The 27,718-nt window shown below is 36.8% G+C and overlaps 2 protein-coding genes across 3 annotated transcripts in view; one reads left to right on the plus strand and one right to left on the minus strand.

Annotated features, from left to right (window-relative positions):
- Window positions 1-2,118: 2,118 nt before the first annotated feature.
- Window positions 2,119-3,752, minus strand: LOC134800568 (cyclin-L1). The gene has a single exon (XM_063773057.1). It carries the CDS (start codon window positions 3,379-3,381, stop codon window positions 2,146-2,148), a length of 1,236 nt encoding a protein of 411 aa, XP_063629127.1. The 5' UTR covers window positions 3,382-3,752; the 3' UTR covers window positions 2,119-2,145.
- A 7,030-nt stretch (window positions 3,753-10,782) lies between these two features.
- Window positions 10,783-27,718, plus strand: part of LOC134800530 (uncharacterized) — a 109,074-nt gene continuing 92,138 nt past the window's right edge. For both annotated transcript variants that reach the window (XM_063773006.1, XM_063773007.1), the window contains exon 1: window positions 10,783-10,937. The gene's annotated coding sequence lies outside the window, so the exon portion shown is untranslated. The remainder of the gene's footprint in view (window positions 10,938-27,718) is intronic.

Below are 27,718 nucleotides of genomic sequence, written 5' to 3' on the forward strand. Positions count from 1 at the left end.
CCATGTTTTACATTAACTAGAGCCACACACAACACATCTTTTTCGCTATCTGGACATATATGGCACTCTAATTAATAATGTAAAACATGGAAGAAGACGGTTACTAAGGCGCTAGGCACCTTTTTGTCCAAAAACCATTACTTTCTAAAGCCTATTTCCTCTAAATGGGTTATCAAAATATTGAAAGTTGAAAGGGATAAAATAAATCTCAAAACTATTCCTATACCCCTCCCCAACACACAAAGGAGGAAGGCACAAAAGATTGGGAACCTCTGATCTATATCGATTTACGCTGCTCACCGTTTAAAATATCGATTCAATACGCGAGTCAGGCGTATAAATATCCCCACGTGTATAAATAACTACAATAAACACTATTCTTAGTTGATATCAGTTCATTATTCTGATGTACTTAGGGTTACCAGATGACAGGAATTTTCCTGATATGTCAGGAATTTTGGCCTTTTGTCAGGAATGGGGACGGAACACGAAAATGTCAGAATTTTTTTGAATTGATAGACTTTTTATAAAGTATCTTTTTATTTATGTACTTAAATGAATCCAAAAACATTGTAAAAAAAAAAATGAGATCCACTCAACTTATCAATAACTTCGTAATTATTAATTAACAAATCTTTACTCAAGCATACATACATAGATGTTTTAGAAATCGAAATAGGGAATCTTGTTTAATCGGACTAAACTATTAACTCACCAAAATAATACAATTGCACTTTAGGGCCGCGTAGGGCTATCGGCTCAATCGGGTGGCCATCGATAACGCGGCTAGACCCCCCCCGTCGTCAATAATATGAATGTCAGGAAAAATATTCGGAAATCAGGAGTTTTGTCAGGAAATTCTAAATTTGTATCTGGTAACCCTAGATGTACTGTCGTCGTCAAAGATTTGTTTACAAATCGTACCACCTGTACCTTACTCCCTTTGTAATAAGGCGGAAAATGTAAACATGTCTTTGGCATCGAATGTATTTGGATATTGTGAACAATGCCATCGATAGGTAGCGGCATCATTGGATGGGATTGCGTCGTGTTTATGTCGACGGCCGAGCGTAAAATTAGGCAGATCATGAAATTACATACTCGGACTAGAGCCTCTACCATCAGTTTTGACATTGACATAACGCTCACGTCTACGTAATTTACTTTCTGTACATCTCGCTTGCACTAATATGCGAGTACGAGCGAGATGCATAGAAAGTAAGTTACGTAGACGTGAGCGTATATGTCAATAAAAAACTGATGGTAGACGTATAGGCATATGATGAAACGTGAAAATCATTGTCTCGTTCTCTGAGTCAACGGAGCGTGGGGCTCCTACCTATTTCAGGGCAATTTGCCCTTCGGGCATCTGAAGCAACCTATACCTATGTGAAAATTTAATGAAACAAATACAAATCCATTCTTATTGAAAATGATTTAAACTTCACAACTAGGGAATAGGGAACAAATCAAATTATTGTATGAAATATTTTTAAAGTACCCATTAAGTATGAAACTTAATGGGTAAAGTCGGACCAAAAAAAGTCTGCAGCGGATTTGATAGCCCTCGCAGTGCAAGTGTCATTTATACGTCATAATTTCATAGAAGTTTGACGTTTAAAATAACACTTTCACTGCGTGGGCTATCAAATCCGCTGCAGACTATTTTTGGTCTGACTTTACCTATTATAGCTACAACCGTGAGCCTTGAGGTTAGAAAAATCCTGATATATTTTTTAACCTTTTGATTCTTCTCATAAAATTTTGCTTCCCCAGAATAGTTAGTTAGTATAGTTTTGTGACGTTATCTATGTAAAGGGACCTTATTGTCGACGGCGCTTACGCCATTATTAACGATGCTCCGATATGAATACAATGCCGCGCGACGCTGTGCAGGGTAAGCGCCATCGACAATAAGGTCTCTTTTCATAGATAATGCCCCAAATATGTAATTTATTAAAATTATGGAATGATACCTACTTTATAACTAAAATAATTTTACTGCCAGTATAGCAGGCTTTTTTGTGATTTTACAGACAGTAGCTAGTATTTGTTACAAAAGTAACCTTAACCCATTGACCCCATTCTACTGAAGGTAACATTTAACAAAAACAACAATAATTATACAAAACTTTATTTTACATTTCAATATTTCCTTTTATCATCCCTACTGTCCCTACTTGACTTGGATCTCTCGTAATCATCATACTTCCTGGAGCCACTGCCTCGACTCCTCTTGTCATCCCGTCGCTCTCTCGAGCGCTCAATCTCTCTATCCCTTGATCGGGACTTGTGTCTCTTGCTTGAATATTCACGCTTCCTGTCATACGGGGACCGAGATCTCCGCTCCCTCTTAGACTTGTGGCTACTATGATATTTATTGAATAATGGTGGTGTTTTGGGCGATTTATCTTTCTTAGAGTCGCGTTTTGTATCCTTAGATGTGGACGCAGTGGGCGATTCAGCCTTCTTTTCTTCAGCATTCGCTTCCCGCTCTTTCTGGGCCTGAGAATGTTTGTTAGCTTGGTAGACCCTGCGTAGCAGGTCAACTTTCTTTTCCAATTCTTCCGAGTTCACTTTGGGTCGCTTGTAGAGCTGCAGAATCCTTGAGCAGATGTCACGGATGTCCTCTTCTGTTACTTTGAAGAGTAAGAACCAGTGTGGGTTATTTGGTAGAGGCAAACCAATTTTCCTAGCAGTCAAGTAAATGCAAGCACAAGCTATAGTTTCCGGAGGGAATCTCATAAATACATCCGTCCGTAAAGCATCATTCATGTAATTCCATGCCATCTGCATGAGCTGGCGATTCTTCTCATACTGAAGCAGCTGTAGATATACCACAATAAGTTTGTGTGGATGTTTAACATGGACACAAAAGCCTAGTTCCTTAAGTATTCTCCGTTCAGCTTTAATCACTTGATTCTTTAACTCTATGTAGTTCTGGTCAACTATCAATGGAGATATAGTTTTCTGGGCCCTCACTTGCTTGATATGATGAAATACATTGATCACATCTCGAATTCTACAAGGTTTTTCTTCGACTTTAGAGGCTAAGTAAATGCTACCCATTGCCATGGTTTCCATGGGGTATCTGACGAAGGATTTCGAGTAGTAAAACCTCTGGAGGTATATCTGACCTGTAGCCATGGCGACTTGGGGCATTTTGAGCAAGATTCCGGCTGTTTGGATCAGTTCGCACCCCAGGATGCGTAGATCAGTCTCAGTTTCAATGTCCAGGCCATCTGCCTGTGATGGCGTCTCTTTAAACACGGCTTCGGGCAGCAGGCAGTTGTACAGGGTAAGAATAATCTTGCCATAGTTCTTCTGGGGCTTCGCGGCCGTGGAACTGCTGGTTTTACTTTGCGTTTGCACAGCAGACATGTTGCCAAATTACGACACCGCGTTCTACTTAATTCTTGCGAAATTACACAGAAAACACGCACCTATTGATGCACTTAATGTTTTTACACCATTTTGATAGCTTTGTGTTCACTTTTATTTATTAATTTGGTTAAAAACTACAAATTATCGAGAGAAAACGCGCTTGTAACCAGATTGACAGGAACCAAGATGGCGCCACAAAACAGGGCAAACGTCAAACGGGAACTTGTTTACAAGTTCCTGGAATACATTTTAGGGATTTATAAAAAATCTACGCGAAATTAACTTACCCTGAGCCATTGTTATTCTTGCAAACTATTTTCCGGACGTCTCAGTAAGGTAATAACACTTTTAACTATTAATGGGCGGATATGAAAGGACATACATGACTCAATCGATACATTTTAGTGATGTCATAACTAGGGTTTGCACAACGGATCCGAAATGTATGCGAATATCCGCGGATCCGGATCCAGATCCGGATAATTTCATACATTTCGGATCCGGATTGCAAACCCTAGTCATAACACCAAACGGCATATCGACTTCACAAGTTACGCATTTTATTTACCTACGGCAGACTAATTTATTAATGTCAAAAATATTCAGATTGAATGATAATGCTTTAAGAAAAGTCCATAACATAAATCCTGAGGAGATCCTGATGATTCAGCGCAGTGCTATTGCTGCATGTGTAGATCGCTTTATGTAGACCTTGCAAACCTCAAGCTCAACGACATCGCATGCGATTTTATGATGCATTGTGATTGCAACATTTAATTCATTTTCCAGGCATAGTGCACCTAACGACCACATACGCGCCAATAGAATTTCAACCTTAGGAGTTCACTTTACGGTTCATATTCGATTGGACTTTCGGGAAAAGTGACTTGTCATTAAATGAATCATCAAAGCGGCATTAATTTTAATATATTTGAATTTTTTGTGAAAACCTTGTAGTTTGTTGCGGTCTGGAAAAGGGTTAAAACGGTGTTACGGTTTTAACTCTAGATTCATTTAAAAGTGAAAAGTCTATTCGATAATCGATACTTTATAGTGCTCATGCCCATCACTAAACATAATTGATCGCGTTCGCGTAATATGAAATGACGTGTCGACGAAAACGTTTCAAACAAATTTCAAGTAGAATTATTTGCATTTACAAAAGCTTTAATATTTTCAAGCGTCGTTTTCATAATTATTTTAATATAAAATATGTATTTAGACGTTTTGCCATCGCTGTCATAAAATCGGAACGCAGCTCAATCCGGAAGTAGCACCGGAAGTTGATTGAACTTGGCGGCATTCAAAGAATGTAATCAATAATGCCTGTCTACTGTGACTACGAATAAAACATTGAATAGCCGCTAAATAGATCCTGAATCTTTGCCAGATGCAACTGCATCCAACACTGTTAATGGCTTTCTAGGGCACTATGAAAAAATATTAAGATTTATTACAAAAACAAATATATTATTATAAAATGTATACTCACATCCTGGATCCGTACATTTTTGTACAAAGGAGTCCAAAAAATCGTGACCCTCTCCCGCCTCAAAACAGCACTTAACAAACGACATCGTTTATAATCACTGTTCTATTTTAATAATTGGAAATGTATGTATTCTTACACGGATATCACAAACCATAAAAATTAACTTATAAAAAAGATAACATGAAAAATATTATTTAGAAAATATCATCAAGAATTGGTAATACTGAACACTTATTATTGCCGATTTTTTAATTAAATAAACTTTAAAAACCAATATATTTTTATTTAATTATCAACTATCACAGATGTTTTAACACAAACACACTTTTCATGAATTAAACGTTTCGTGTAACCATTAGGAGAGATGTTTGTACTTTTTGAAATCGTATGTTTTATGCTAATTTGTACATAAATTAAATAAAACTATTTGTTCCTGTATAATTGGGTCACATTTCGGAAACAGATTTTTTGACGCAAAAAATGTCAATGCGGTCGGTCATAACAATTTTAAGCCGACTAAATTTAATACAGTCTATTTTAGGCGATACGCTACGGTTTATTTGTGTCATTCAAATTAGTAGGATTATGCGTGGTTCAGAAGCTTAGTAGCATCTTTAAAAGTACCGCTACTCGACACTAGATGTCCTACTCGCGCACATTTGCTATAAGTGTAAATAGATGGCAGCACATGCTTGTTATACTTGAAAAAAAATATTTTTTTGGTCTTTTCCTCTATGTTATGGGTAATTTATAAAGTTTTAAGTGTCACTTTTAATCTTCGATGACAATGTACTATATGCTGCTCTGATTGTAAACATTTCATCAGAAGTTAAAAGTAGAGATAGATTATAGATTTCCATTCCTATACTGCCCCACTTTTCAGACTCAACATATATGTGGTTATTGGTTATGGCGATATACCTAGGTATACATATTAGGTACTAAACCATACAAATATTATAAATGCGAAAATGCACCGTGTCTGTCTGTCTGTTACCTCTTCACCCTTAAACTGCTGAAAGTGCTGAACCGATTTAGTTGAAAAGGGACTATTATATTATTTGAACAGTAAGCAGATTGGATACAAAATTATTAAAATAAGCTGCCCAAATACTAATTCCACGCCGACGAAGTCGCGGGCAAAACCTATGTATAATATCTATAATCAAGTCAAACCATTAGAAAAAATTGAATAATTTTAACTACCCATGCATGCCATGGTCTCACTACTAAAACTAAATTTAAGAGACTCCTACAAAATACCTCCTTCATCCATTGCACTATTAACTATCTTCTTCTTAACACTGAACTATCTTAACTATATTTTAAGCAGCCATAAGCATTTAATATGTAAATAGCTTATGGGCAATAAGAGATAATATCAGCTTCCGCGATCGCAGGCTTATTAACGACGATGTTCACGTCAGGGGTCTCTGGTGCCAGAGACAATTAAGTAATATAGACTGCCAATAGGACCCCTTACAAACTTCCACTTCTTACCGATCGATCGTTAAGCAAAATCTTAGATGTATTGATATAATATATAACAAATGAATTGCTATAGGTACCCGTATCTTCAACCACGTTAGATTGGATTTGTTTGCGTTTGCTATCCCTTCTTCGGTGGATGCATTTCCAAGAAAATCTATAAAGCCGACCATTTCTTTAAGAATAACAAAGTGACAGTTAGCATAGGTCAGTGTCACTAAACCCGAAAATAAAATAATGTGCTTAGCTTATAGGAATAACATACTTATATACAGATTATTACAGATACATATGTTTAATGTAAAAATTGCGTGATGAAGAAGTGTTGACGCGGTAGGCTCTAAAATTAAAAAAAATATTCAGCGCGGTTGTTTTTGGACTTGAACCTTACATGTTCAGTTAACTACTCCACATCCACACAGTTTCTCCACAAAAGTTTACTGCAATCTACACCGTAGTACTTAAGTAACTAATAGGTAAGTTACTCGTATTTAATATTAGGTACCGTGTTTCATAGCGTTGCTCCGCGATAGTTAACTGCAGTGTGGATGCATTTTACAGTAATTTACACAAAGTAATGATACCGACGATATGTCTGCTAGTATTTAATTACACAAACGGGTCTACCGCGATATAATTTCATTGTTTTTACCTTTAATTCCGACGTTTCAGCTGAGTTGCACCAGCTGTGGTCACGGAAAGACCACACGGAAGATGAAATTATATCGCGGTAGACCCGTTTGTGTAATTAAATATGTGTACAAAACGCGAGAGTTTAAAGTGTTATATGTCTGCTAGTCTTTATTTAGTACTGGTTTCGGGCGCCTAGCGACCCTACAATGTTGGCTTAATAGGGAGTGGGTTCCGATGAGGGTGGGGAAGTATACAGTCAAGTTCGAAAGCTTATCAACTATTGCGGGGTCTATATAGAATCACGAATAAATAATAATGAGTTAATAATAAATAAATAAATATTGGGGACATCTTACACATATCAAACCTAGCCCCAAACTAAGCAAAGCTTGTACTATGGGTACTAGGCGACGATATACATACTTGTATAGATAAATACATACTTATATACATAGAAAACAACCATGACTCAGGAACAAATATTAGTGTTCATCACACAAATAAATGCCCTTACTGGGATTCGAACCCAGGACCATCGGCTTAGCAGACAGGGTCACTATCCACTAGACCAGACCGGTCGTCTTAATAAATACTTCGAGACTAAACAGATCGACCTACGTAATCCTAAAATAAGCAAAGCATGTAGTATGCGAGGGTACGAGGCGAGGATACACATACTTATAAAAAAAAACACTTTATTTCAGTCAAAAGTCCATATAAAAATTATGCTATAATAATATGATACATATAATATAGATTAATACCTACATACATAACATCCATAAAATGTACAAATAAATGCCCTTACCGGGATCGAACCCGGGACCTCCTGCTTCGTATTCAAGACATTACCACAGTGTAAAAAGTAACAGTGGTCAGACGGCCTTTAACGTGTACCGAGCTACTAACAATGCGATGACATAATTAATATGCGTAGAGCCAGGCAGAAGTTGTTATCAATACTAATTTTCTTCTTTTTCAGATAAACTTTAGTAAGCGTAGCTAGGTAGCGTACAGAGTAGGTACTAACAACAATTCGGTACTTTCCTTTACTTTAAATAAATTATTTCACACTGTGCACGAAATAAAACACCAGATAATTATTAGAAAAACATAGATAGCAGTTATTTTTAATTACAATTTCTATTTAATAAATCGGATTGAAATATAAAGAACCTCCTCCGTTTTTTTCGTCGGTTGAAAAGTAGGTGACTTGACCGTGACGTCACTATACAAGTTTTCATATAAATTCCACATTAGCAAATCGTTTTGACAGTTGTAAAAAAGAAGCAGATTTGACTAGTAGGAAAGTAGCCAATTGATAGTCAGCTATTTTACTAGCGACTCCCACACTAAGCTAAGCCCGTCATGAAAGTCTGATATACTCCTAATTAGGCATCTACACTTCCCAAGCCGATGGTACTCGGGAAACTTACCGAGATCGCAGTTCTATAGGGAACACGCAACAGGCGTCCCGGCCTCCGCCCACAGTTATCCTTGAGCAGGGTGTGGTCTCATTTGGTCCATGGTTGAGGTTGAGTTGAGGTTTACTTAACAGGGCCATTCCAGCTTCCCTCTACGCCTTAAATACCTACTATGTTTTCACATTTTTTTTTATAAGATCGAATTTCGAATATTTTTTTCTCTGCATATATTAAATGAACTATTTTCTGTATTAGTTTCAAAAAGTTTGGGAGATCAAGGTATATATGGACTATAAGTATTCGCCTATTTTCTATTTTTAAATAAGTATATCACAAGCCCTTTAGTCAAAATAGCAAAAACGGAACCCTTACCTATATACCTAGTTTCTTTTCCTAGCTACATATTTTAATCGGAAACTATTCAATATTTATATTATTTTTAATTTATACAGCAACCGCTTACTTTGCGTCATAAGTAAAGAGGGTCTACTGCAAAAATCTAAACTTCGTTATCGCCCTTTCTATCGTTCTAATCATCATCATCATCATCCTGTCCTAGCCGGTTTCGGCCTCGGCGACTGGGTATTCACTGGCTAGTCAGAGCGACGATCGTGAGCTCTCAGGTGGCTGACGTAGCCTATTTTTTCCTATCGTCAAATACGCAAGAGTGATAGAGATGCAGATAATGAAATTTCGGTTTTCGATTTTCGCGGAAAAAGAAGATAAAAGAAATACGAGTAGGACTGTGAGGACCTACCCTCAGTTACCTACTTACTTCTTTTTCATCGGTACAAGGCATCAAATGCGTGTTGTTGAAATTTCTAAAAATTTTACACTTTTCTTCTGAAACTTAAATAGTTATCCGGGTATTTATTTTGAGTTTAACTTGTTTCCACTTAATCCGAAATACGTTTCGATCTATAAATATAAAGGATCGGCCTTCCCTGTGATCTTACAAGCAACGGGCGTTGTGGATACCGCCCTCTAATGCTTTCCTGGTTTCCTTATTACTTAGGTACTATACAGAATCTTAGAAGTAATATTAAGGGTCCTCATTCAGCGACCACCAGTTTTGAGTTAATTATTAGTGCGGTCAGCTTTTCCACATTTCGCTGGCCCAATATTACAGGGTTATATGTTACATTTTCAAGATAGTTGAAATTCGACTTAATGTCACCATGACAATGTTCAAATTTCAGTTCGATAAAAGTGTGACATAGAACCCTGTAATATTGGGCCAGCGATTTGTCCGTCGTTGTCAGGTATTTTAGCGCTTTATGGCTTTATTGTGAAATATTTTAGCAGATAGGTACCCTATACTGCAGGTGATATTTACTTTCTCTTATCTACATGATTAAAACGCTTATTAGGTACCTATATATATCTATATTCTATATATAACACTTTTTGTAGAGAGGCCGGGTCAACGGGTGCTACCAGCCTGTAGTTATCATCCTAACAGCAATTTTCCTTTCCACGTAATATCGGGACACCGCACCGTTACCTACTTAAAAATAAAAATAAATCTACTTCCACAATCGACATCTCTAGTTGAGTTTAGATGTGTCTGATAAGCGCTCAGTGAGTAAGTAGTAGAGTTCATACATTTTACTTAACTAGTGCCGTCCTATTTCAACGTTTAGGTAACCGGTTTTGTAAATATACTGGTTTAATTTTTACTGCCCTTAAAATATTTCTTAATTAAACCACGTATTGAAAGTTAATTGCAATATACCTTTATAAAGCGTTTACCCAGATCTAGACGAGAGATACGTCTTATCATCGCGTCAACATTGTCCGAGCGGTATAGCTGCCAATTAAATTGCGTTATTAAAAAATGTATCAGCCAGTTTTTAAGGTTAAATCTTATAAAGCGTGTTTTTGTTTTTAGTATGTCCTAAGAAAAATAAAATGCATTCGAAAAAAATACTTGTCAGGGCAGATAATAGGAAAACAACCTAAAAAAACCGGACGAACCTTTTCGTTTTGTTTCTCCTTTGGGTTGGAAGGTCAAATGGCAGTCTGTTTCGTACAAACTAATGCCCACGGCAATTCTATTGAGTAGGTTGTCAATCGTACTTCTTCGGTCCCTTTAAGATGCAACTAGAGAAGTGTTTAGATTAGCAGTAGGCGTTGAATTTCTATGATAATATTGTTAGATTATTTCAAATCTCGACCCAGTTCTTATGAATGGACTTTCATGCAATTCTCGCTAGGCTAGACGACTGTGTGAAATTATAGTTACGATTTTAATTCAACTTATTTTTGCAGGTAAATTGAAATATATCCTTAAAAAAGTTGTTTTCCTTCGCGTTCGCAAAATAGTAGCACCAGCGTCGCAGCCTCTCGCTATTCATTCAGACAGTCAGTCGACCTCGAGCGCCCGACGGAGCGGTCGCCATCTTGCGGTCCAACTTCGCGCCAAAATAGTGCTGTGCCCCGATCATAGTGCGGTGTAAGTGTTGCTAATACCGGTGTTTTGTGGATTGTGAAAAAAATCAGGATATTCAAGGTGAGTGAATATTAATTTACTGTCGCGAATGTCGTACTGTTACTTGTCATTCTTATTAGGAACGGTTGATATGCTAATTTACGTATCTGGTTTTAGTTTGACATTTATTTATCTTTATGTTTTACGGTGAATTTAGATACGGGTAACTGTTAATATCTGTATCTAAACTCTAGCAAATACTGCGTTTAGTAACAGGTTTTAAAATCTTATGTGTGGTGCTCGATCTTATCATAATAATTTATGTTATAGTTGACATTCTCGTGAATAACAAGGTCATTGCAGTTCCTGGTGTGAATAAAGTATAAATAAAATAGTATAGGTGAATATTCATACGTCAAATATGTAAATTTAAATTTTATGATAATTGAAATAATATAATGATTAGACTTTCAAAATGGTGGATTTGACTAATATTCTTAAACTTCGTTCTTACTAATTATTTACTTCTTTAAATTTCTACATAAGACAAAGATAAACCGTCCTGTCAAAACATACTGAAAACTTATACCTATTGTGTGCAATGCTACTATAACACTGATTGATTCACATGAAATATAGCTACGTCAATATTCACATGAATTAATGAAAATAATGATGAAATTTGATTTCCAGCCGCAACATTTCGATATTTCTCTAAGATTCCCACGTTACAGGCTGAACCTAGCGTGGGGATCATTGTATTTCTTCTCTTGAAATGCTAATTTCTTGAAATAAAAATATTTTGATTTGAAAAAAATATATATGTAGATACATATACATATATATATACCTGCACAACAATGCTTAGAAAATTGCAAAATGATGATCATGTATCGTTACGAGATTGTATTTAAATCAACGGAGAACATATTAAGAAACCACATATCGGAATCTCAATGGTCACGGACCATTTTGGTGCTTAATTTCTGATAATTTCAGCCCATGAGGGGTGGCCTAAAACAACAGATAGAGTTGTGTTCTTTACGCTTAGGGGCTGTCCATAAATTACGTCATCGATTTTTGACGATTTTTGACCCCCCCCCCCCTATAATCATCCAAAAATCATGCTTCAAATGACCCCTTTTCTACCTACTTCATGCTACCGTCATCCGATGTCCAGACCCCCCCCCCCCCCCCCCTAATTTGAAATGACGTAATTTATGAATAGCCCCTTAGGGTTTCTGCTCGAGAATTCTCGAGGCGAGAAATCTCGAGAAATTTGTCCTAAGTCGAGACGGGAAAAAAAAACTCAATGCCTCGAGAACTCGAGAAATAAATCTCTTGTGATAAGTAAAAAGAAAACACGCGTATAACACATGATGTGTCTATAATGTATTTCTTTAGGTAGTTAAATAAATGTGAACAATGTTTATTTTACATTTTCTAGTACTTCAAACATTTATTAGGTAGTAAGCCAACCAAATAAAAAACTACCTTGATCCGTCCCCTATCGTTCTAGCTTCAACCGATTTTCAGGTTTTGAAACTTTTGAACTACCTATCATATTCATGACATTCATGACGTGTCTTTTTATTGAAAAACACTAAAAAAAAATTGTAACTATTACGTATGAAAGCAAAATAATGTCGATCGTATATACTTAGGGGTCATCCATTAATTACATCACACGTTTAGGGGGAGGGAGGGGGTCAAGAAAATGTGACATGTTGTGACAAGGGGGAGGGGGGAGTCACAAACTTTGTGACGTCACTTTTAACTTCATCAGTAACCGAAAATGTATTTAAATTATTTTATTCGCTACACAGTTAAATAACAAGTTTTTGAAACGATAATCGTTTTCATTCGTTTAATTTTATTTCTTAATCAGTTTTGGGTTATAAAATTACTAATATTTCTTTTGTCAAAAATATTTTGATAAAATATTACATAAATATTTGCCGATTTCGTTGAAGAAATGTGACGTCACACCAGGGGGGAGGGGTTTGCCAAATGTGACCAAGTGTGACAAGGAGGGGGGGGGGGGGGAGGGGTAAAAAAACCTAGAAATTCGTGTGACGTAATTAATGGATGACCCCTTATGATGTATAATTGTTGCATATTTGCCGTGACTTATTTATCAATAAAAAGACACGTCAAGATCGCTTATCTTCTTTCTAATGCTAAAAAAACGAATTATAGGACCATTAAATAACAAATATTACAGAACTAAATTACTATTGATAAATCAAATCATCCCGATATATTCCTATTACCAAAATATCGAAATTTTAGCAGCTTCATTGTTACGTTGATTATATTCCTGCCTAATAAAATACCATTTATTGGTTTGTTTACATTGTTTAAATACCTAAAGAAATACACTATAGCATATTACATCGCCGGTGCGCACACCTATATGTTTTTTAGGGTTCCGTACCCAAAGGGTAAAACGGGACCCTATTACTAAGACTTCGCTGTCCGTCCGTCCGTCCGTCCGTCCGTCCGTCCGTCCGTCCGTCCGTCCGTCCGTCCGTCCGTCTGTCACCAGGCTGTATCTCACGAACCGTGATAGCTAGACAGTTGAAATTTTCACAGATGATGTATTTCTGTTGCCGCTATAACAACAAATACTAAAAACAGAATAAAATAAATATTTAAATGGGGCTCCCATACAACAAACGTGATTTTTGTCCAAAGTTAAGCAACGTCGGGAGTGGTCAGTATTTGGATGGGTGGCCGTTTTTTTTTTGCTTTTTTTTTGTTTTTTTTTTGCATTATGGTACGGAACCCTTCGTGCGCGAGTCCGACTCGCACTTGCCCGGTTTTTTATGTTTGTTGTCGATTTTTTGATTATTAAGTGCAATTTATGGTGACTAGAAATTTACAATATGTTTGATTATTGATCTCACCTACGATTCATATGAGTCTAATTTGTAATAAAGCAAAAAATATATAATAACATGGTGTTTTTTGAAACTTTCAAAATTTCTCGAGATACTCGAGAAACTCGAGAAATCTTGGTCGAGAATTCCCGTGCCTCGAGAAATTAAAAAGGTCGAGAAACCAGAAACCCTATTTACGCTCCACGCTGACGCTAGTCATAAAATCACTATTAACAGCTGTTTGCAATAATGAAAAAAATTAAGACGCATTGTTTAGCAGGTTTAGATTGCGATAATAGGTAATACCTGATGCCATGTTATATCATGCACGATTGCCCAATTGATGCTGCCTACCTACCTGTTACAAACCTACCTGTACAGATTGACTCACAAGAGCTAACTCAGAACGTCTATGAAAAATAGTCTGCGCTCCGGCACTTCAAAATTGCAAAAAAAAACTGTGCACTTGTGAAAAGGTAATACATATATAGGACTTTAAAGAATTAAGGTATTAAAAATAGAAAAAATAAAGAAATATACAATGTAACTTAAAGTTTTGTATGTTACTGTTCAATATGTCTCAATATCAAGTTCTGATATGTTTATGTGTTAAGTAAGGAACTGCCGTCAATTACCGGTTTTTTTTATTGAAAGTCCGGTTTTTAACACAGAAAAACGATTTCAATATTGCAATCCCTAGCATTGAGCAGGGATAACAGCAGTCATGTGAACTTCACGGGCCGCTACTGCAAACTGTTTCTCTATTATTATGTACCTACACCAATCACACATTTTTGCGAATGGTGAGACCATTGACATATTATATCTAAGGACTGGCCTTACGGGCACTAAAAATGGTACTAGTTCAGCGGTGTCACTCACGAATTCGAGCCAATCGTGCAGCCTAACGCAACTAGTTGCGACCAATCGCGCGCGTGATGCGAACTCATCAACCAATCGCGTTGTCGCGGTGTCACACCGCTGTACTGGCCCCATTCATTCCCTATTCTTATTGCCTGTAAGGCTAGTCCTTAGATATCATACGGCAATGGGTGAGACGAATAGCGAGCGTGAATTACGAAAACACACTTGCACTGCTTGCTATTCGTCGATTTGCATCCGCTACGCCACACGCACGAATGTGTAATTTCATTTCGGGTTTACACACTTGCGCTCGTTGTCCCTCTTGTTAATCGTCGATAAGGTTGATGAAAAATTCATTTAAATTAGTGCCGTCACGAATTACCGATAACACACTCGTACTGCAAAACTAGTAGTGCAAAATTTCTGGACCGAACACTTTTTTACATATTTATGTTTTGTGATAAAATTAACTTTTGGGTTTCGTAAAATGCGAGAAATTAAGTACTTAACATACACTAAGTACATTTTGCAATATGACGACACTTTGCCCAGGTCCACTTAGCTCGGGAACTGGCAGTAACTAAATGGTTACAAATGTGTTAACACATAGATCGCGTTCGCATTCCTTGATTCATCTTAAAAGACCATTCGTCATCGCCTGATATGTGTCTAAATGCAGCCACACAAGTCAAGTTAACTACGCAACAAACAAGTTATCACTTTCCATCACAAAAGCTTTTAGTCGTAATAAATAACCTCAAAGATAAACGCTACAATTAAATTGGCAGCGATTGTTACTCTCGTTTTGTTATTAAAAACCTTGGACATAATTTAATAAATTTATATTATTAACTTTGTTTCGTTGCAGTAAGATAAAAATTGCACTTGATTTGTTTAAGAACTTGGCATAGTATCGATAGTTTAATGTACCACGTCGTTTACTGAGTTTTGCGTCTTCCAAGGTCGTTACACTTGCAATATTAATGGAATTAAATGTTTTAAGGTCCGGTTATCCAACTTATTCACTTGTACTTGTTAAATAAGGACCAATCAGTTGCAGTTTTGTATTCCGAAAAACTGTCTTTATAGCTTATAAGCTTTACATATTTAAGAGGACGAGGTTTTCAACATGTTTAATATTTTATTAACCCACAGCACATGACCTAGTTCATCTCTCAAGATATCCTAATACTGAACGAAAGGCCATTACTCTTCAAAATCAACCTTATTTTTATTTAGACACGCAAACTTTAGAAGTACAGAAACTATGCCAATATTGAACCCTTTCTGCCGGTTACTTACCCATACTAAATACTTGTTCTATATCCAGACAAGTAATCAAACGAAACCATTCTCTAAAACAAGTAAAACGGCCATTATTTCTACGATTTAGTTCTCAAATGGTCAATAATATGGGTTAAAAGCTCGTAAAAGTTGCGCAAAGTATCGATCATAGTTACACAACCTGTTCGAGTGTTTAGGTAGGCACGTCGAGCTTTCAAAATGTAGTAGAGACGTAGACGGGAGACTTTAACGAGTGCATGTGCTTATAAGTAGTTAACAAAAACATTTCGGGAGTAAAGTTTCAGAACTGTGGAGAGTGGAGAATATGCTGTGTATGCTAGGGAATTAACTAGACTTCGTTAAACTCCCAACATAAGTATAATAGAGAATACTAAAGCATACACATATTTAAAATAGCATCGTTCGCAGAAGGTACTGCTGTATACAAAATTAATTCATTTAAAAAAGTATGGCTATGCGTATGTGATACCTCTGACTCTGATGTTTCTTGCGAAGGAGGTTATGATATGATGTCTGCTGAGTAACTTTACTTTAATTACTTATGTAATTAGAATAAGTGCACTGATTCTGTGATGGATAGTAAGTAGATTACGCACATTTTTTTTTATATACTTACCACGTCGGTGGCAAAAAGCATACGGCCCGCCTGATGGTAAGCAGTCACCGTAGCCTATGGACGCCTGCAACTTCAGAGTTGCCGACCCTTTAAAAACCTGTACATTCCATTTTACATTACAAATGACCGGTAAACACTAGCAACTTCCCATCCCTAGTGCTATATTTTTGTTTTTAACGGAAATTGGTTTGGGCCACTTTGGGCATTCGTCATTTAGCCGCGGGCGAGACCATCATTCAGGCAAATGAGACTAATTTCGAATTCGGAATCAAGCCCAGCCCAATTACGACATTAAGGGCAATTTCAAAACCCCTACGTTTTTGAGAATATGATAAAAACCTAGATATATTTGGCTAAAGACACGGCTTGTAAAATGGACGTACGAACACTCGCTTGCTTCTTTGTCAGTGAAACTAAAATGTTAACGAGGTGGATCATTTTGTAATATCTAGGGTCATTGCGCTAGTTTTCGTCCACTTGACGAAATTTGAATATAACCTTCATTCCTGCACAAGTTTGGACTTATTGCAATCCTTAATATCGAAACAATTTATCTATCGAAATAAAAAAAAAATTGCAAGTAGCAAATTAAAAATGAAATGTATTATTTTCTAATCCGTCAAGTGGACGGAAACTGACACTGGACGGTAAACTGACGCAATTACCCTAACTGGTTAAATAGTTACGGGTTGGTGGGGTAGAAAATAAGGCTGGAAGTGTAAACATTACATACTTACTGGAATTTTGGTTTTTCTTTGTACATACTTAGCCGGACACACTCAATTTCCACAACAATTTCGATTTCATAAAACTCCATTTAACATTTAAATGTCACCTTTCAAGATTTACCAAGGTCATTTACCTAATTTTACGTAATGTATTCGTTTACTTTAAACCTGCATTTCATTTGATGTTGCTACACGCTCAGATACAACGCAAAAACGCGAACAATATTTTAATTTAATAATAGTTCATCGTCACGTCATTCTAGTAAATTTTTTTTTATACTTAATGTTACTACCTACTTTTGTATCCTTACTGTGTGCTACTGTGACGTCGAAACCACTGAGGTGCTTATTAATGTAATGAGGTGTCATCGAGTTAGTTTTTATAACCCGGGTGATCATGGAAAAATATTTTGAATTTTGAAAAATGTACGAATAAGACTTATTCCATAAGTATTTATATTTCATACAAAATAAAATTCAAACCTGGTTAAAGTATTTCTTGTTGATACAACTATCCGCTATATTTCTTGTTAAGCACGCTTTCAAGTCTCACCAATCGAAGACCAGAATGCGTCTCATTAGCTTTAGAGTATGTGGTCATCTTCCTAATTTAGGAGACCGGTTACAACGAACAGGCTCGAGTTTCGGGTGCAGAGGGCCTACCGCAAAAATCGAAATTTCGTTTATTGTCTCTAATCTATCACTTGCAAATTCGTGAGATAGAGAAGCAAATAGACGAACGAAAGAATGATTCCCAGAGATTCTTTGAGGCCCAGATAGTGTCTGTAACATGAATACATTAATATTAGACAATACCCTTCATTTTATTCAAATTTTCATATCAAACATACTTAGTTAGCTAAGTTAACAAAAGATAATAAATCAATGTAAGGTAAACGTACTGGTGTCATCTTGAAACTTAAGTCATTGTCAATAGAGGTGACAGCAAGGTGTCATCTATTGGGCATTAGCATGTCGAGCACTCGTACGTTTAACTTAACAATTCTTTATAAGAATTATAATATAAGCAACGTTCCAAAGCCATGTTTAGATATAACCTATTCATATTTTTTTCAAGAAAATTCCTTTTATGTTTACTAGGAATCCGTTTTCCGTGGGTGTTTTGAGTCAGGTTGAATCATTGGTAGAAACAATGGGAAATTATTCACTGTAACAAATCTTGTCACGTAGGTTTGATGCAAAATATTTTTTTTGTGACTATATGTATATCGCCCTATTTGCCGAAATATTTATGTCAAATTTTTGCTTGACTAAATAAGTAAATGCATATGTGGTAATTATTTGTTCATTTCAGGGGCTTGTGAATTGAAGGAATATAAGTTAAATTACCCAGTAATTTCAGTCTTTAAAATAATCTTAATTATCTTAGACATATAAAATATAAATCTACCATAATTTTGGACAGACTTGGCAGTAATAGTGTCATAGGTACTTGACGTAGCAGTTGATTGTACAAAAGTAACATTTTTCAAATATGATAATTGTCGAAAATATGGTTGTCTGTAAAGTTGGTTTACGGACGATAATTTTGCGTGATAACGTCATAAGAAAACGTGGCAGTAACGTTACCATGGAGATCTGTCCACAACGTTACCATGGAGATCTGTCCACAACGTGATACTTTTTCGTGCATGCTACCGGTGTTCATCGATTTATAAGACGTTATCACGAAAAAAACATTTTTATTGATAAAAAAAAATGCTTTGTAGAAGGTAATTTGTACGTGTCTTACTGATAAGATATTAAACATATACACAAATTCATAAAATAAGCAAATGACATTCCTACAGATAATTTCAAGAAAGCCCATATTTGGTCCTGGAGCTTTACAAAAGCCCATACTTAAAAAATATAACGTGAGATCATAATTATTATTGTTTAATGAATAATAGTTAGTTCATCAGCCCACATACCCAACTGTGCCATTATTTGTACAATTTGTCACGAACTTGTTGGTGGTGACGTCACTTCTGCCTACGCGCATTTAAAAACACCTCCGTGCGACTTATGAGTGCCTGGTACTTTTCGCGAATATATTCCGTTGGAATAATTGTAATTTTAGCATTTTTAGGGTTCCGTACCCAAAGGGTAAAACGGGACCCTATTACTAAGACTTCGCTGTCCGTCCGTCCGTCCGTCCGTCCGTCCGTCTGTCACCAGGCTGTATCTCACGAACCGTGATAGCTAGACAGTTGAAATTTTCACAGATGATGTATTTCTGTTGCCGCTATAACAACAAATACTAAAAACAGAATAAAATAAAGATTTAAATGGGGCTCCCATACAACAAACGTGATTTTTGACCAAAGTTAAGCAACGTCGGGAGTGGTCAGTACTTGGATGGGTGACCGTTTTTTTTTTTGCTTTTTTTTCGTTTTTTTTTTTTTGCATTATGGTACGGAACCCTTCGTGCGCGAGTCCGACTCGCACTTGCCCGGTTTTTTTTTATCACATTTTATTAGGTATGAAGAAAGATGGATTTATTAGGAATAGCTTCTTCTACCCGCGACATCGTCTGCGTTGGATGATGATGATGATTGATAAAAACTGTCCTATGTCCTTCCTCGGACTTCAAACTATAATTCGTTTTTTTAGCATTAGTAAAAAGGTAAACAATCTTGACGTGTCTTTTTATTGAAAAACACTTTTGAAAAATAAGTCACGGCAAATATGTAACAGTTATGAATCATATACGATTATTTACATTCTTTTGCTTTCATAAGTAATGGTTACTGATTTTTAAAAAGCATTTTTCAATTAAAAGACACGTCAAGATTGCTTACCTTCTTTCTAATGCTAAAAAAACCGTACAAGTGCGAGTCGGACTCGCCCACCGAGGGTTCCGTACTTTTTAGTATTTGTTGTTATAGCGGCAACAGAAATACATCATCAGTGAAAATTTCAACTGCCTAGCTATCACGGTTCATGAGATACAGCCTGGTGACAGACGGACGGACGGACGGACGGACCCGTCCCGTTTTTACCCTTTGGGTACGGAACCCTAAAAAACCGGGCAAGTGCGAGTCGGACTCGACAAGTACTGACCACTCCCGACGTTGCTTAACTTTGGTCAAAAATCACGTTTGTTGTATGGGAGCCCCATTTAAATCTTTATTTTATTCTGTTTTTAGTATTTGTTGTTATAGCGGCAACAGAAATACATCATCTGTGAAAATTTCAACTGTCTAGCTATCACGGTTCGTGAGATACAGCCTGGTGACAGACGGACGGACGGACGGACGGACGGACGGACGGACGGACGGACGGACGGACGGACGGACGGACAGCGAAGTCTTAGTAATAGGGTCCCGTTTTTACCCTTTGGGTACGGAACCCTAAAAAACGAACTATATTTTCATATCAAGTTTCATCTAAATCGGTTCAGCGGTTTAAGTTGATTTTATACAAAAACTTGGTGGTGAATTTTAACGACTGGCAGAATTAGGTCCGGTTTGCGTAGTGACGTCACATCGACTCCCATGCTCATGCTTCACAAACACCTCACGTCCTAAGCCTCCTTGGAAGTCGTGAGCTCCTGGTACTTTGGAAACATGAGCTATACTGACAATTGAGAATTTTTATGAGAATTCACAGAAACTCATATTTTAGACCCAGGTTTTAAAGCGGCAGTAACACGATATCTACATAGATACCCCATTATTAAAGTGGCTTATAACTACTTACCACAAAAATGCATGATTGGTAAATTTTAATACCATAAAGCCAAGATTTTAAAGTTATCTTTCCCCTGGACAATTAATCGTACCCATGGCAACGCAAAATCACAAACATTACGAAATTGCCAAACTAACGACATCAACGCGCTCCCTAAACAAGGGGTGTTTATAACAAATAAATGTAAAATAATTAAGAATGTTACTTATTAAAACCCAGTGAACAGTGCCATGCATTCTCAGAGTGTGGAATAAATGTTAAATTGGTATCCTATTCTACATTTCTTAATTCGCGCCTAGTACACATACCTACTGCTACAGATATAATCTCACAAAGAAGCGCCGGTGGCCTAGCGGTAAGAGCGTGCGACTTTCAATCCGGAGGTCGCGGGTTCAAACCCCGGCTCGTACCAATGAGTTTTCGGAACTTATGTAGGAATTATCATTCGATATTTGCCAGTCGCTTTTCGGTGAAGGAAAACATCGTGAGGAAACTGGACTAATCCCAATAAGGGCTAGTTTCCCCTCTGGGTTGGAAGGTCAGATGGCAGTCGCTTTCGTAAAAACTAGTGCCTACGTCAAATCATGGGATTAGTTGTCAAACGGACCCCAGGCTCCCATGAGCCGTGGCAAAATGCCGGGATAACGCGAGGAAGAAGACAGATATAATCTCACAAACTTAATTAATGTAACAATTTCTGTGCTGCGAGTAACATTAAAGTCGAGTATTTTTGTAGGTTACTCAGAGTTAACATAGTTACATTACAATAATTACAATGTAAAATAGTTACGCTTGATTAAATACCGCGTAGTAAATGTATACTGTATGATTACACTCTATTAAGTAACCATCACAAATTGAATTAAAAAATCATAATGCATTAAATTATTATAAATTAACAATAATGGAACCGAGGCTTCGTCACGTCATCTTCCCACATACCAACAGTTTAACTGACCATTTATGGATCTTACACCATTGTTAATAAGGTTTAGAATATGTTAGTTAACATTTTGACGGTGGTTGTGGCTAATGGCTAATGTTCGGTGAACTTATAGAACCATAAGACACCATTTGTTCACATGACTTGTCACTTTTCGGTGCTTCGTTAGGGTCGGGGCACAGTTGAGCTATGAATAACTATTAAGATAATACGAAGATTGACGGTATGGACGCCTCGGCCCGGGCCCGGCCCAGTCTAGCGTGAGTCATCCTTTATATTTGAAGAGTTCCACGATGTACAGTGTTCCATTATCACTAACTTCTGCCTTTAAAATAAAATAAATATGCTTCGATTTGTTCAAGCAGTCTTTAAAATCTGGAATGAAATAAAAACAAAGAACATTAAGTACATGACTATACCATGGTTTTGTTTTGCCAATATTTTTAACTTTAAAGGTGACATTCGGATGTCAATTACATTCCAAATGTCACCTTTAGAAGCATAAAAGACAAGTTAGATCCTAATATGTTATGGCGTCTAAGGGTTCCCCCACATATGTCGACGCGGAATTAGCAAAATCCGATAGGAAAAAGCTTTATTTCTGCGCAATAAGAGCGAAAATGTCTTTGTTCGGCTCGGCTCGCATCGGCCGGCACCTGCCGACGCGTCGATGGCTTTTTCGCTCTTATTGCGCGGACAAAACGCTTTTTCCTATCGGCTTTTGCCGAATGCGCATCGATATATGTGGGGAGACCCTATGTCCGCTAGCTGGTGCGGGTGCACGGAGCGGGCGCACGCACGCGGGTGCCATTGTAGGTAAAATCCGTTGCATGCGTCCGCGTCAGGGACGCCCTACCCACCCTACCGCGAAACAGGTTGGACGTGTTGCCTCCCTACGAATTTACAAGTGCGACAGGGAGGCAAAACGTCGAACGTGGTTCGCGGTAGGCCCTCTGGCGCGGATGCACGGAGCGGGTGCCATTGTAAGTAAAATCCGTTGCACGCGTCCGCGCCAGAGTGCCTACCGCGAACCACCCCAAGTAGCATTGCAAGCTGTATATAAGCTGTATTAAAGTTTATTTGTATACTATAAGCTGTACAGTTAGGCTGTACAAAGGCTGTATAAGCGCTTATACAGCCCTTATAAGTAAAAAAAGGGCCCAAATTATACAGCCTTTGGCGTTATTAGAGCTGTAGAGTAGCTGTATAAGCAATACATAAGCTGCATAATAGCTGCATTACAGCTATATTTCGGTGTAACAGGAAACCTTAACACTACAGATAATCTCTTATAAGTACGATATAAGAATATAAGTTTTAAATGAGTTATAAGAAAGAATTACAAGAGAATAATAATCATTTAAGAAACTAAAATGTCTTAATCTTGTTCTTTCGTAATATAGTAATGGCGACATTAAAGTGTTATAGTGGATGGTAAAAGTAAAAGTAAATATTATACAGGACTTGAATGGAATTTTACATTATTGGTAAGTGCGGATTATTATTTATTGTGAACCTGTGTATCTTTTCTGGCAAAATATTTACGCGCCTGCAAAATAACAAAGAGAAACCATAAGGAAAATATTAAAAATCGGTAAAGTTACTGTTTGTTTTTAAGGTTAGAGTATCAAAAATATTTATAAATATTAATTCTAAGGCTAAACAATTTATTTTAGCTGGTAATCATAACACGGCGTTAGTCTGCTAAATATTTGCAAGTATTTCTTTAATTATATTTACAAATACGTTTTTTTTTATTGTAAAATGGCGACAATTTTTAAACAGCCTACAGGATAGTTGGAGAGCATTATAAGTAACTTAGTAGCTGTGCTGTGTAATAAATGGAGTGTCTTTTACAGCTTTTGTAATTAAAACAGCTTTATAATAGAATATTTGTATTCGTTTGGCTGTATTTCGGTTCTCCGTACATAAGTTATAATTCTCTTTAGAGATCCGTATAACAAATAAAAAACCTGTACTGTAACTGTCATTCATTAAAAACATTCGTAAAAACTAAAAAACTAAAACTAGTGCCTACGTCAAATCATGGGATTAGTTGTCAAGCGGACCCCAGGCTCTCATGAGCCGTGGCGAAATGCCGGGATAACGCGAGGAAGAAGAAGACTGTAACTGTCATATATTCCTTTAGTTTTATAATACACTTATTTTCAGAAATCATTACACTACTATACTTATACGAGTGTAAAATTACGCCAAAAGATTGTTATAAGCGACTCTATCAGTAATACAGAAAAAAGCTGTACTATAGCTGCCATTTATTCATTTGGTTTTATAATACCCATACAGACAGAAGTTATACAACTACTATTCTTATAGGAGAGTAAGATTACGCCATAAGAAATAGCTTTAAAACGGGGTTGACAGATACATTTGTACAGCTACAAGTACCAAGTGATACTACAATACAGCCTGTATACAGCTTTTACGATAAAATTAGCTTGTAGTGTTTCACAACACTTAATGTTTTAAAACGGAGTTGACAGATACTTTTGTACAGCTAAAAGTGCCAAGTGATACTACAATACAGCCTGTATACAGCTTTTACGATAGAATTAGCTTGTAGTCTCTCACAACACTTTTAGTTTTATAGTAGATTGTTTATATTCTGATAAAGCACCCCATGCTTCCGCAGAATCCTTTATAATGATTTTATACAGCTTGAGCTGTATAATGTCTGTAAAGTACCTTTTATACAGCTTAAATCTTTTCTGACACTCTTATACGTCCCTTAAATCACTCTAAGTTCTTAATTGGCTGCTATATTGATGTTGCCGACACTTCCATGCTACTTGGGACGTTCGATGTCTTGCCTTCCTGTCACACTTACGTACGAATGTACAAGTGCGACAGAGAGGCAACACGTCGAACGTGGTTCGCTGTAGGCCCTCTGTTAGCGGCGCCCATACAATATGGACGCTCTATAAAGTTTCGTTTTACACAGTTTATTGATGCTTTATAAAATTTCGTTTGCCATGTCAGTGGCGTCAGTGTGATCACAGCTTGATGTCTGTCAGGTCATTACCATTACCATCCATAGTGGTTTTTTACAGCTTTCTACTTACAGCCATTGTCGAGCGAATTCTATTACATGTCTCACCTGTACCTACGCGATTGTCAGGGTTCAGTACATCACTACTTCATCAATACATACTTAATACATATTAGAGCCCATTTTTATTCTGTTGTCGATTTTTAGTTAGAATTCAGAATTCCCTATTCTGTACAATAGAAGCACAATTTTATCGTAGGTATGTCCTAAAAATATTATACTAGAGTCACGAAAAGTACGTATATTTTCGTAACACAATAGAACTTTACATATTTATTTTTTCGGGACAGAGCTCTCAAACCAGCGGAATTTTATCCAAGTCGAACGGAAAAAAATTTCGATTAATCCATATATACACGTGGGGTTAAACTAAAACTTTTCCCTCTTAAAACAAAACTATCAAAAGTTCTGCGGAACCACATTAACGACGGCACTATTCTCAAAACAATTTTAAACTTTATAAAAACGATTAGAAATAACCATAAATCTATCGCAATAAAGTCAAAGCATACCGCCGTCATGTCACGTCGCGGTTTCACACGTTTTTGTGCGGGGAAAACACAAGATCAACAAGAAAGTGTCACTTTTTGATACAGCTGGATTAAATTTACGACGCAATGGAATTTAGAACGGAATATCTATGGATGCCTGAATTGACAATTTGTCAGTAATTTAAACTCTGTCAATTCTTTCTTATTTTGGGCAGCTGTATCTCAAGACATATAACTACTATGTAGTCCAAATTGGATTATTTTTTTGTAAATTTAGTCTGCTCAAATATCTTCTTAGTAACTTTTGCCGAAACATAAGTCTTTAGTAGGAAAAAATATCAAAATATAAAAAAATCTAATATTTCAAGATTTTTCAAGTGTTTGGCAATGACCCGGTGAGCTTTCAAGGTTAAAAACTTGAATTTATCAGAACATTTTGTAACATATAAAAACCGGGCAAGTGCGAGTCGGACTCGCCCACGAAGGGTTCCGTACCATAATGCAAAAAACGGCAAAAAAAAAAAGGTCACCCATCCAAGTACTGACCCCGCCCGACGTTGCTTAACTTCGGTCAAAAATCACGTTTGTTGTATGGGAGCCCCACTTAAATCTTTATTTTATTCTGTTTTTAGTATTTGTTGTTATAGCGGCAATAGAAATACATCATCTGTGAAAATTTTAACTGTCTAGCTATCACGGTTCGTGAGATACGGCCTGGTGACAGACGGACGGACGTGCGGACGGACAGCGGAGTCTTAGTAATAGGGTCCCGTTTTACCCTTTGGGTACGGAACTCTAAAAAGCCAGCCGACCCTTATTTTATTTTATGTTCTTAGCCTAGGGTCTTAGCAAAAGCCACTCAAGATATATTATTCTCTAAATTAAAGCTGAAGTTTCTGAACTCCATGACTCTTAAACACTCAACATGTCGATCGTCAATTATTAATTTGACAGTCGACAAGCGTTTATGTCTTCGTCGACATTTGACACTCATTGTTCTTTGTATCTATTTACCACACGATTAGATTACTGTAAGCTCTTGCCCAATATATCTTGATCTCGACACTCTTTACGGCTGTGCGTTATAGTAGACCGGACCTAAACTGGTCGTTGAGGGATACAGTGGTTTACAAGAGTTATGATTGTTATGAACAGTTCAGTTCACTTGCTAAAAGCCTGCTATTGTGTATATCTTATCTACTGATCTACACTTCTTGTGTTGTAGGCAGAAAATGGTAATTAACTAAGTGTTAAACGGTGACTTTGAACTTTTCGTTGATCTTTTCATTATGACTAGTCATAATTATTTGGCGCGACCTGCTATTCAATTCTATGCTTGGTTGGTTTCAAAGAATTATGATTCTTAATAGAAACACGATCGATTTTTTTTTGTAAAGTATACTGAACATTATTTTCTATCTCTACTTCATCTTATCTAGATGCACCAACACGTACATACTTTATGTATATAATTATTATGTGCCCGCGGTTCTGCCCGCGTGCAGTTCGGTCTGTGTCACCAAAGGCAAGGGAAGTGAAAAATAAAGCAACTTCATCCCCTAGATGGCTTACTTATCTAAATTTAGACAGACGTTACTTTCGCTACTATGATTAGATGACACAACACTTGTTCACAATTTCTACACAATAATAGTATTTATGTAAAGACAGCAAGGTTACTGTAAAATTTTTAATGTAATTTTTTTTATGTTTTAAAAAATGTTTTTACGTAAAAATCAAAGATGGAATATTTACAATTTCTAGGACAATTTCTTGATTTACAAATTAGCCATAAATTATTATATCTTTAGTGATGTCACGAATGAAAATAAAATAATTTTATTTAATTAAGTAATTTGCAATCGATCAATAGTCCGCTGACCCACACCTTGAATACCGCCACACTCCAACAAACCACTCTTGTGTCGAAACGTAATGTGGAGTATGACAGATTGCCTCACTCGGCCTTCGGCCCGGACCAGTTCCACCTGTCACTGTGGTCTGGTCATTTTGAAATTGAGCGAAGAAATAGTTGAAAGCTTTAGACAGGATTTAAAAGAAGTTCTCAGGTGAATTGTATAATATCTGAGAAACCGAGCTTTGCTCGGAAAACTATAAAAACTCAAAAATGCGCATGTTCCCAGAGATAAGACCTAGCTAGATCGATTTATCGCCCCCGAAAACCCCCATATAGCAAATTCCGTCGAAATCGTTAGAGCAGTTTCCGAGATCCCAGAAATATATATATAAATAAATATACAAGAATTGCTC

This window comes from Cydia splendana, chromosome 20, assembly GCF_910591565.1.
Source record: "Cydia splendana chromosome 20, ilCydSple1.2, whole genome shotgun sequence".
Classification (NCBI taxonomy): domain Eukaryota; kingdom Metazoa; phylum Arthropoda; class Insecta; order Lepidoptera; family Tortricidae; genus Cydia; species Cydia splendana.

Excerpts from the sequence above, each read along its gene's own strand:
- LOC134800568 (XM_063773057.1), bottom strand. The coding sequence starts at position 3,381 with ATGTCTGCTGTGCAAACGCAAAGTAAAACCAGCAGTTCCACGGCCGCG.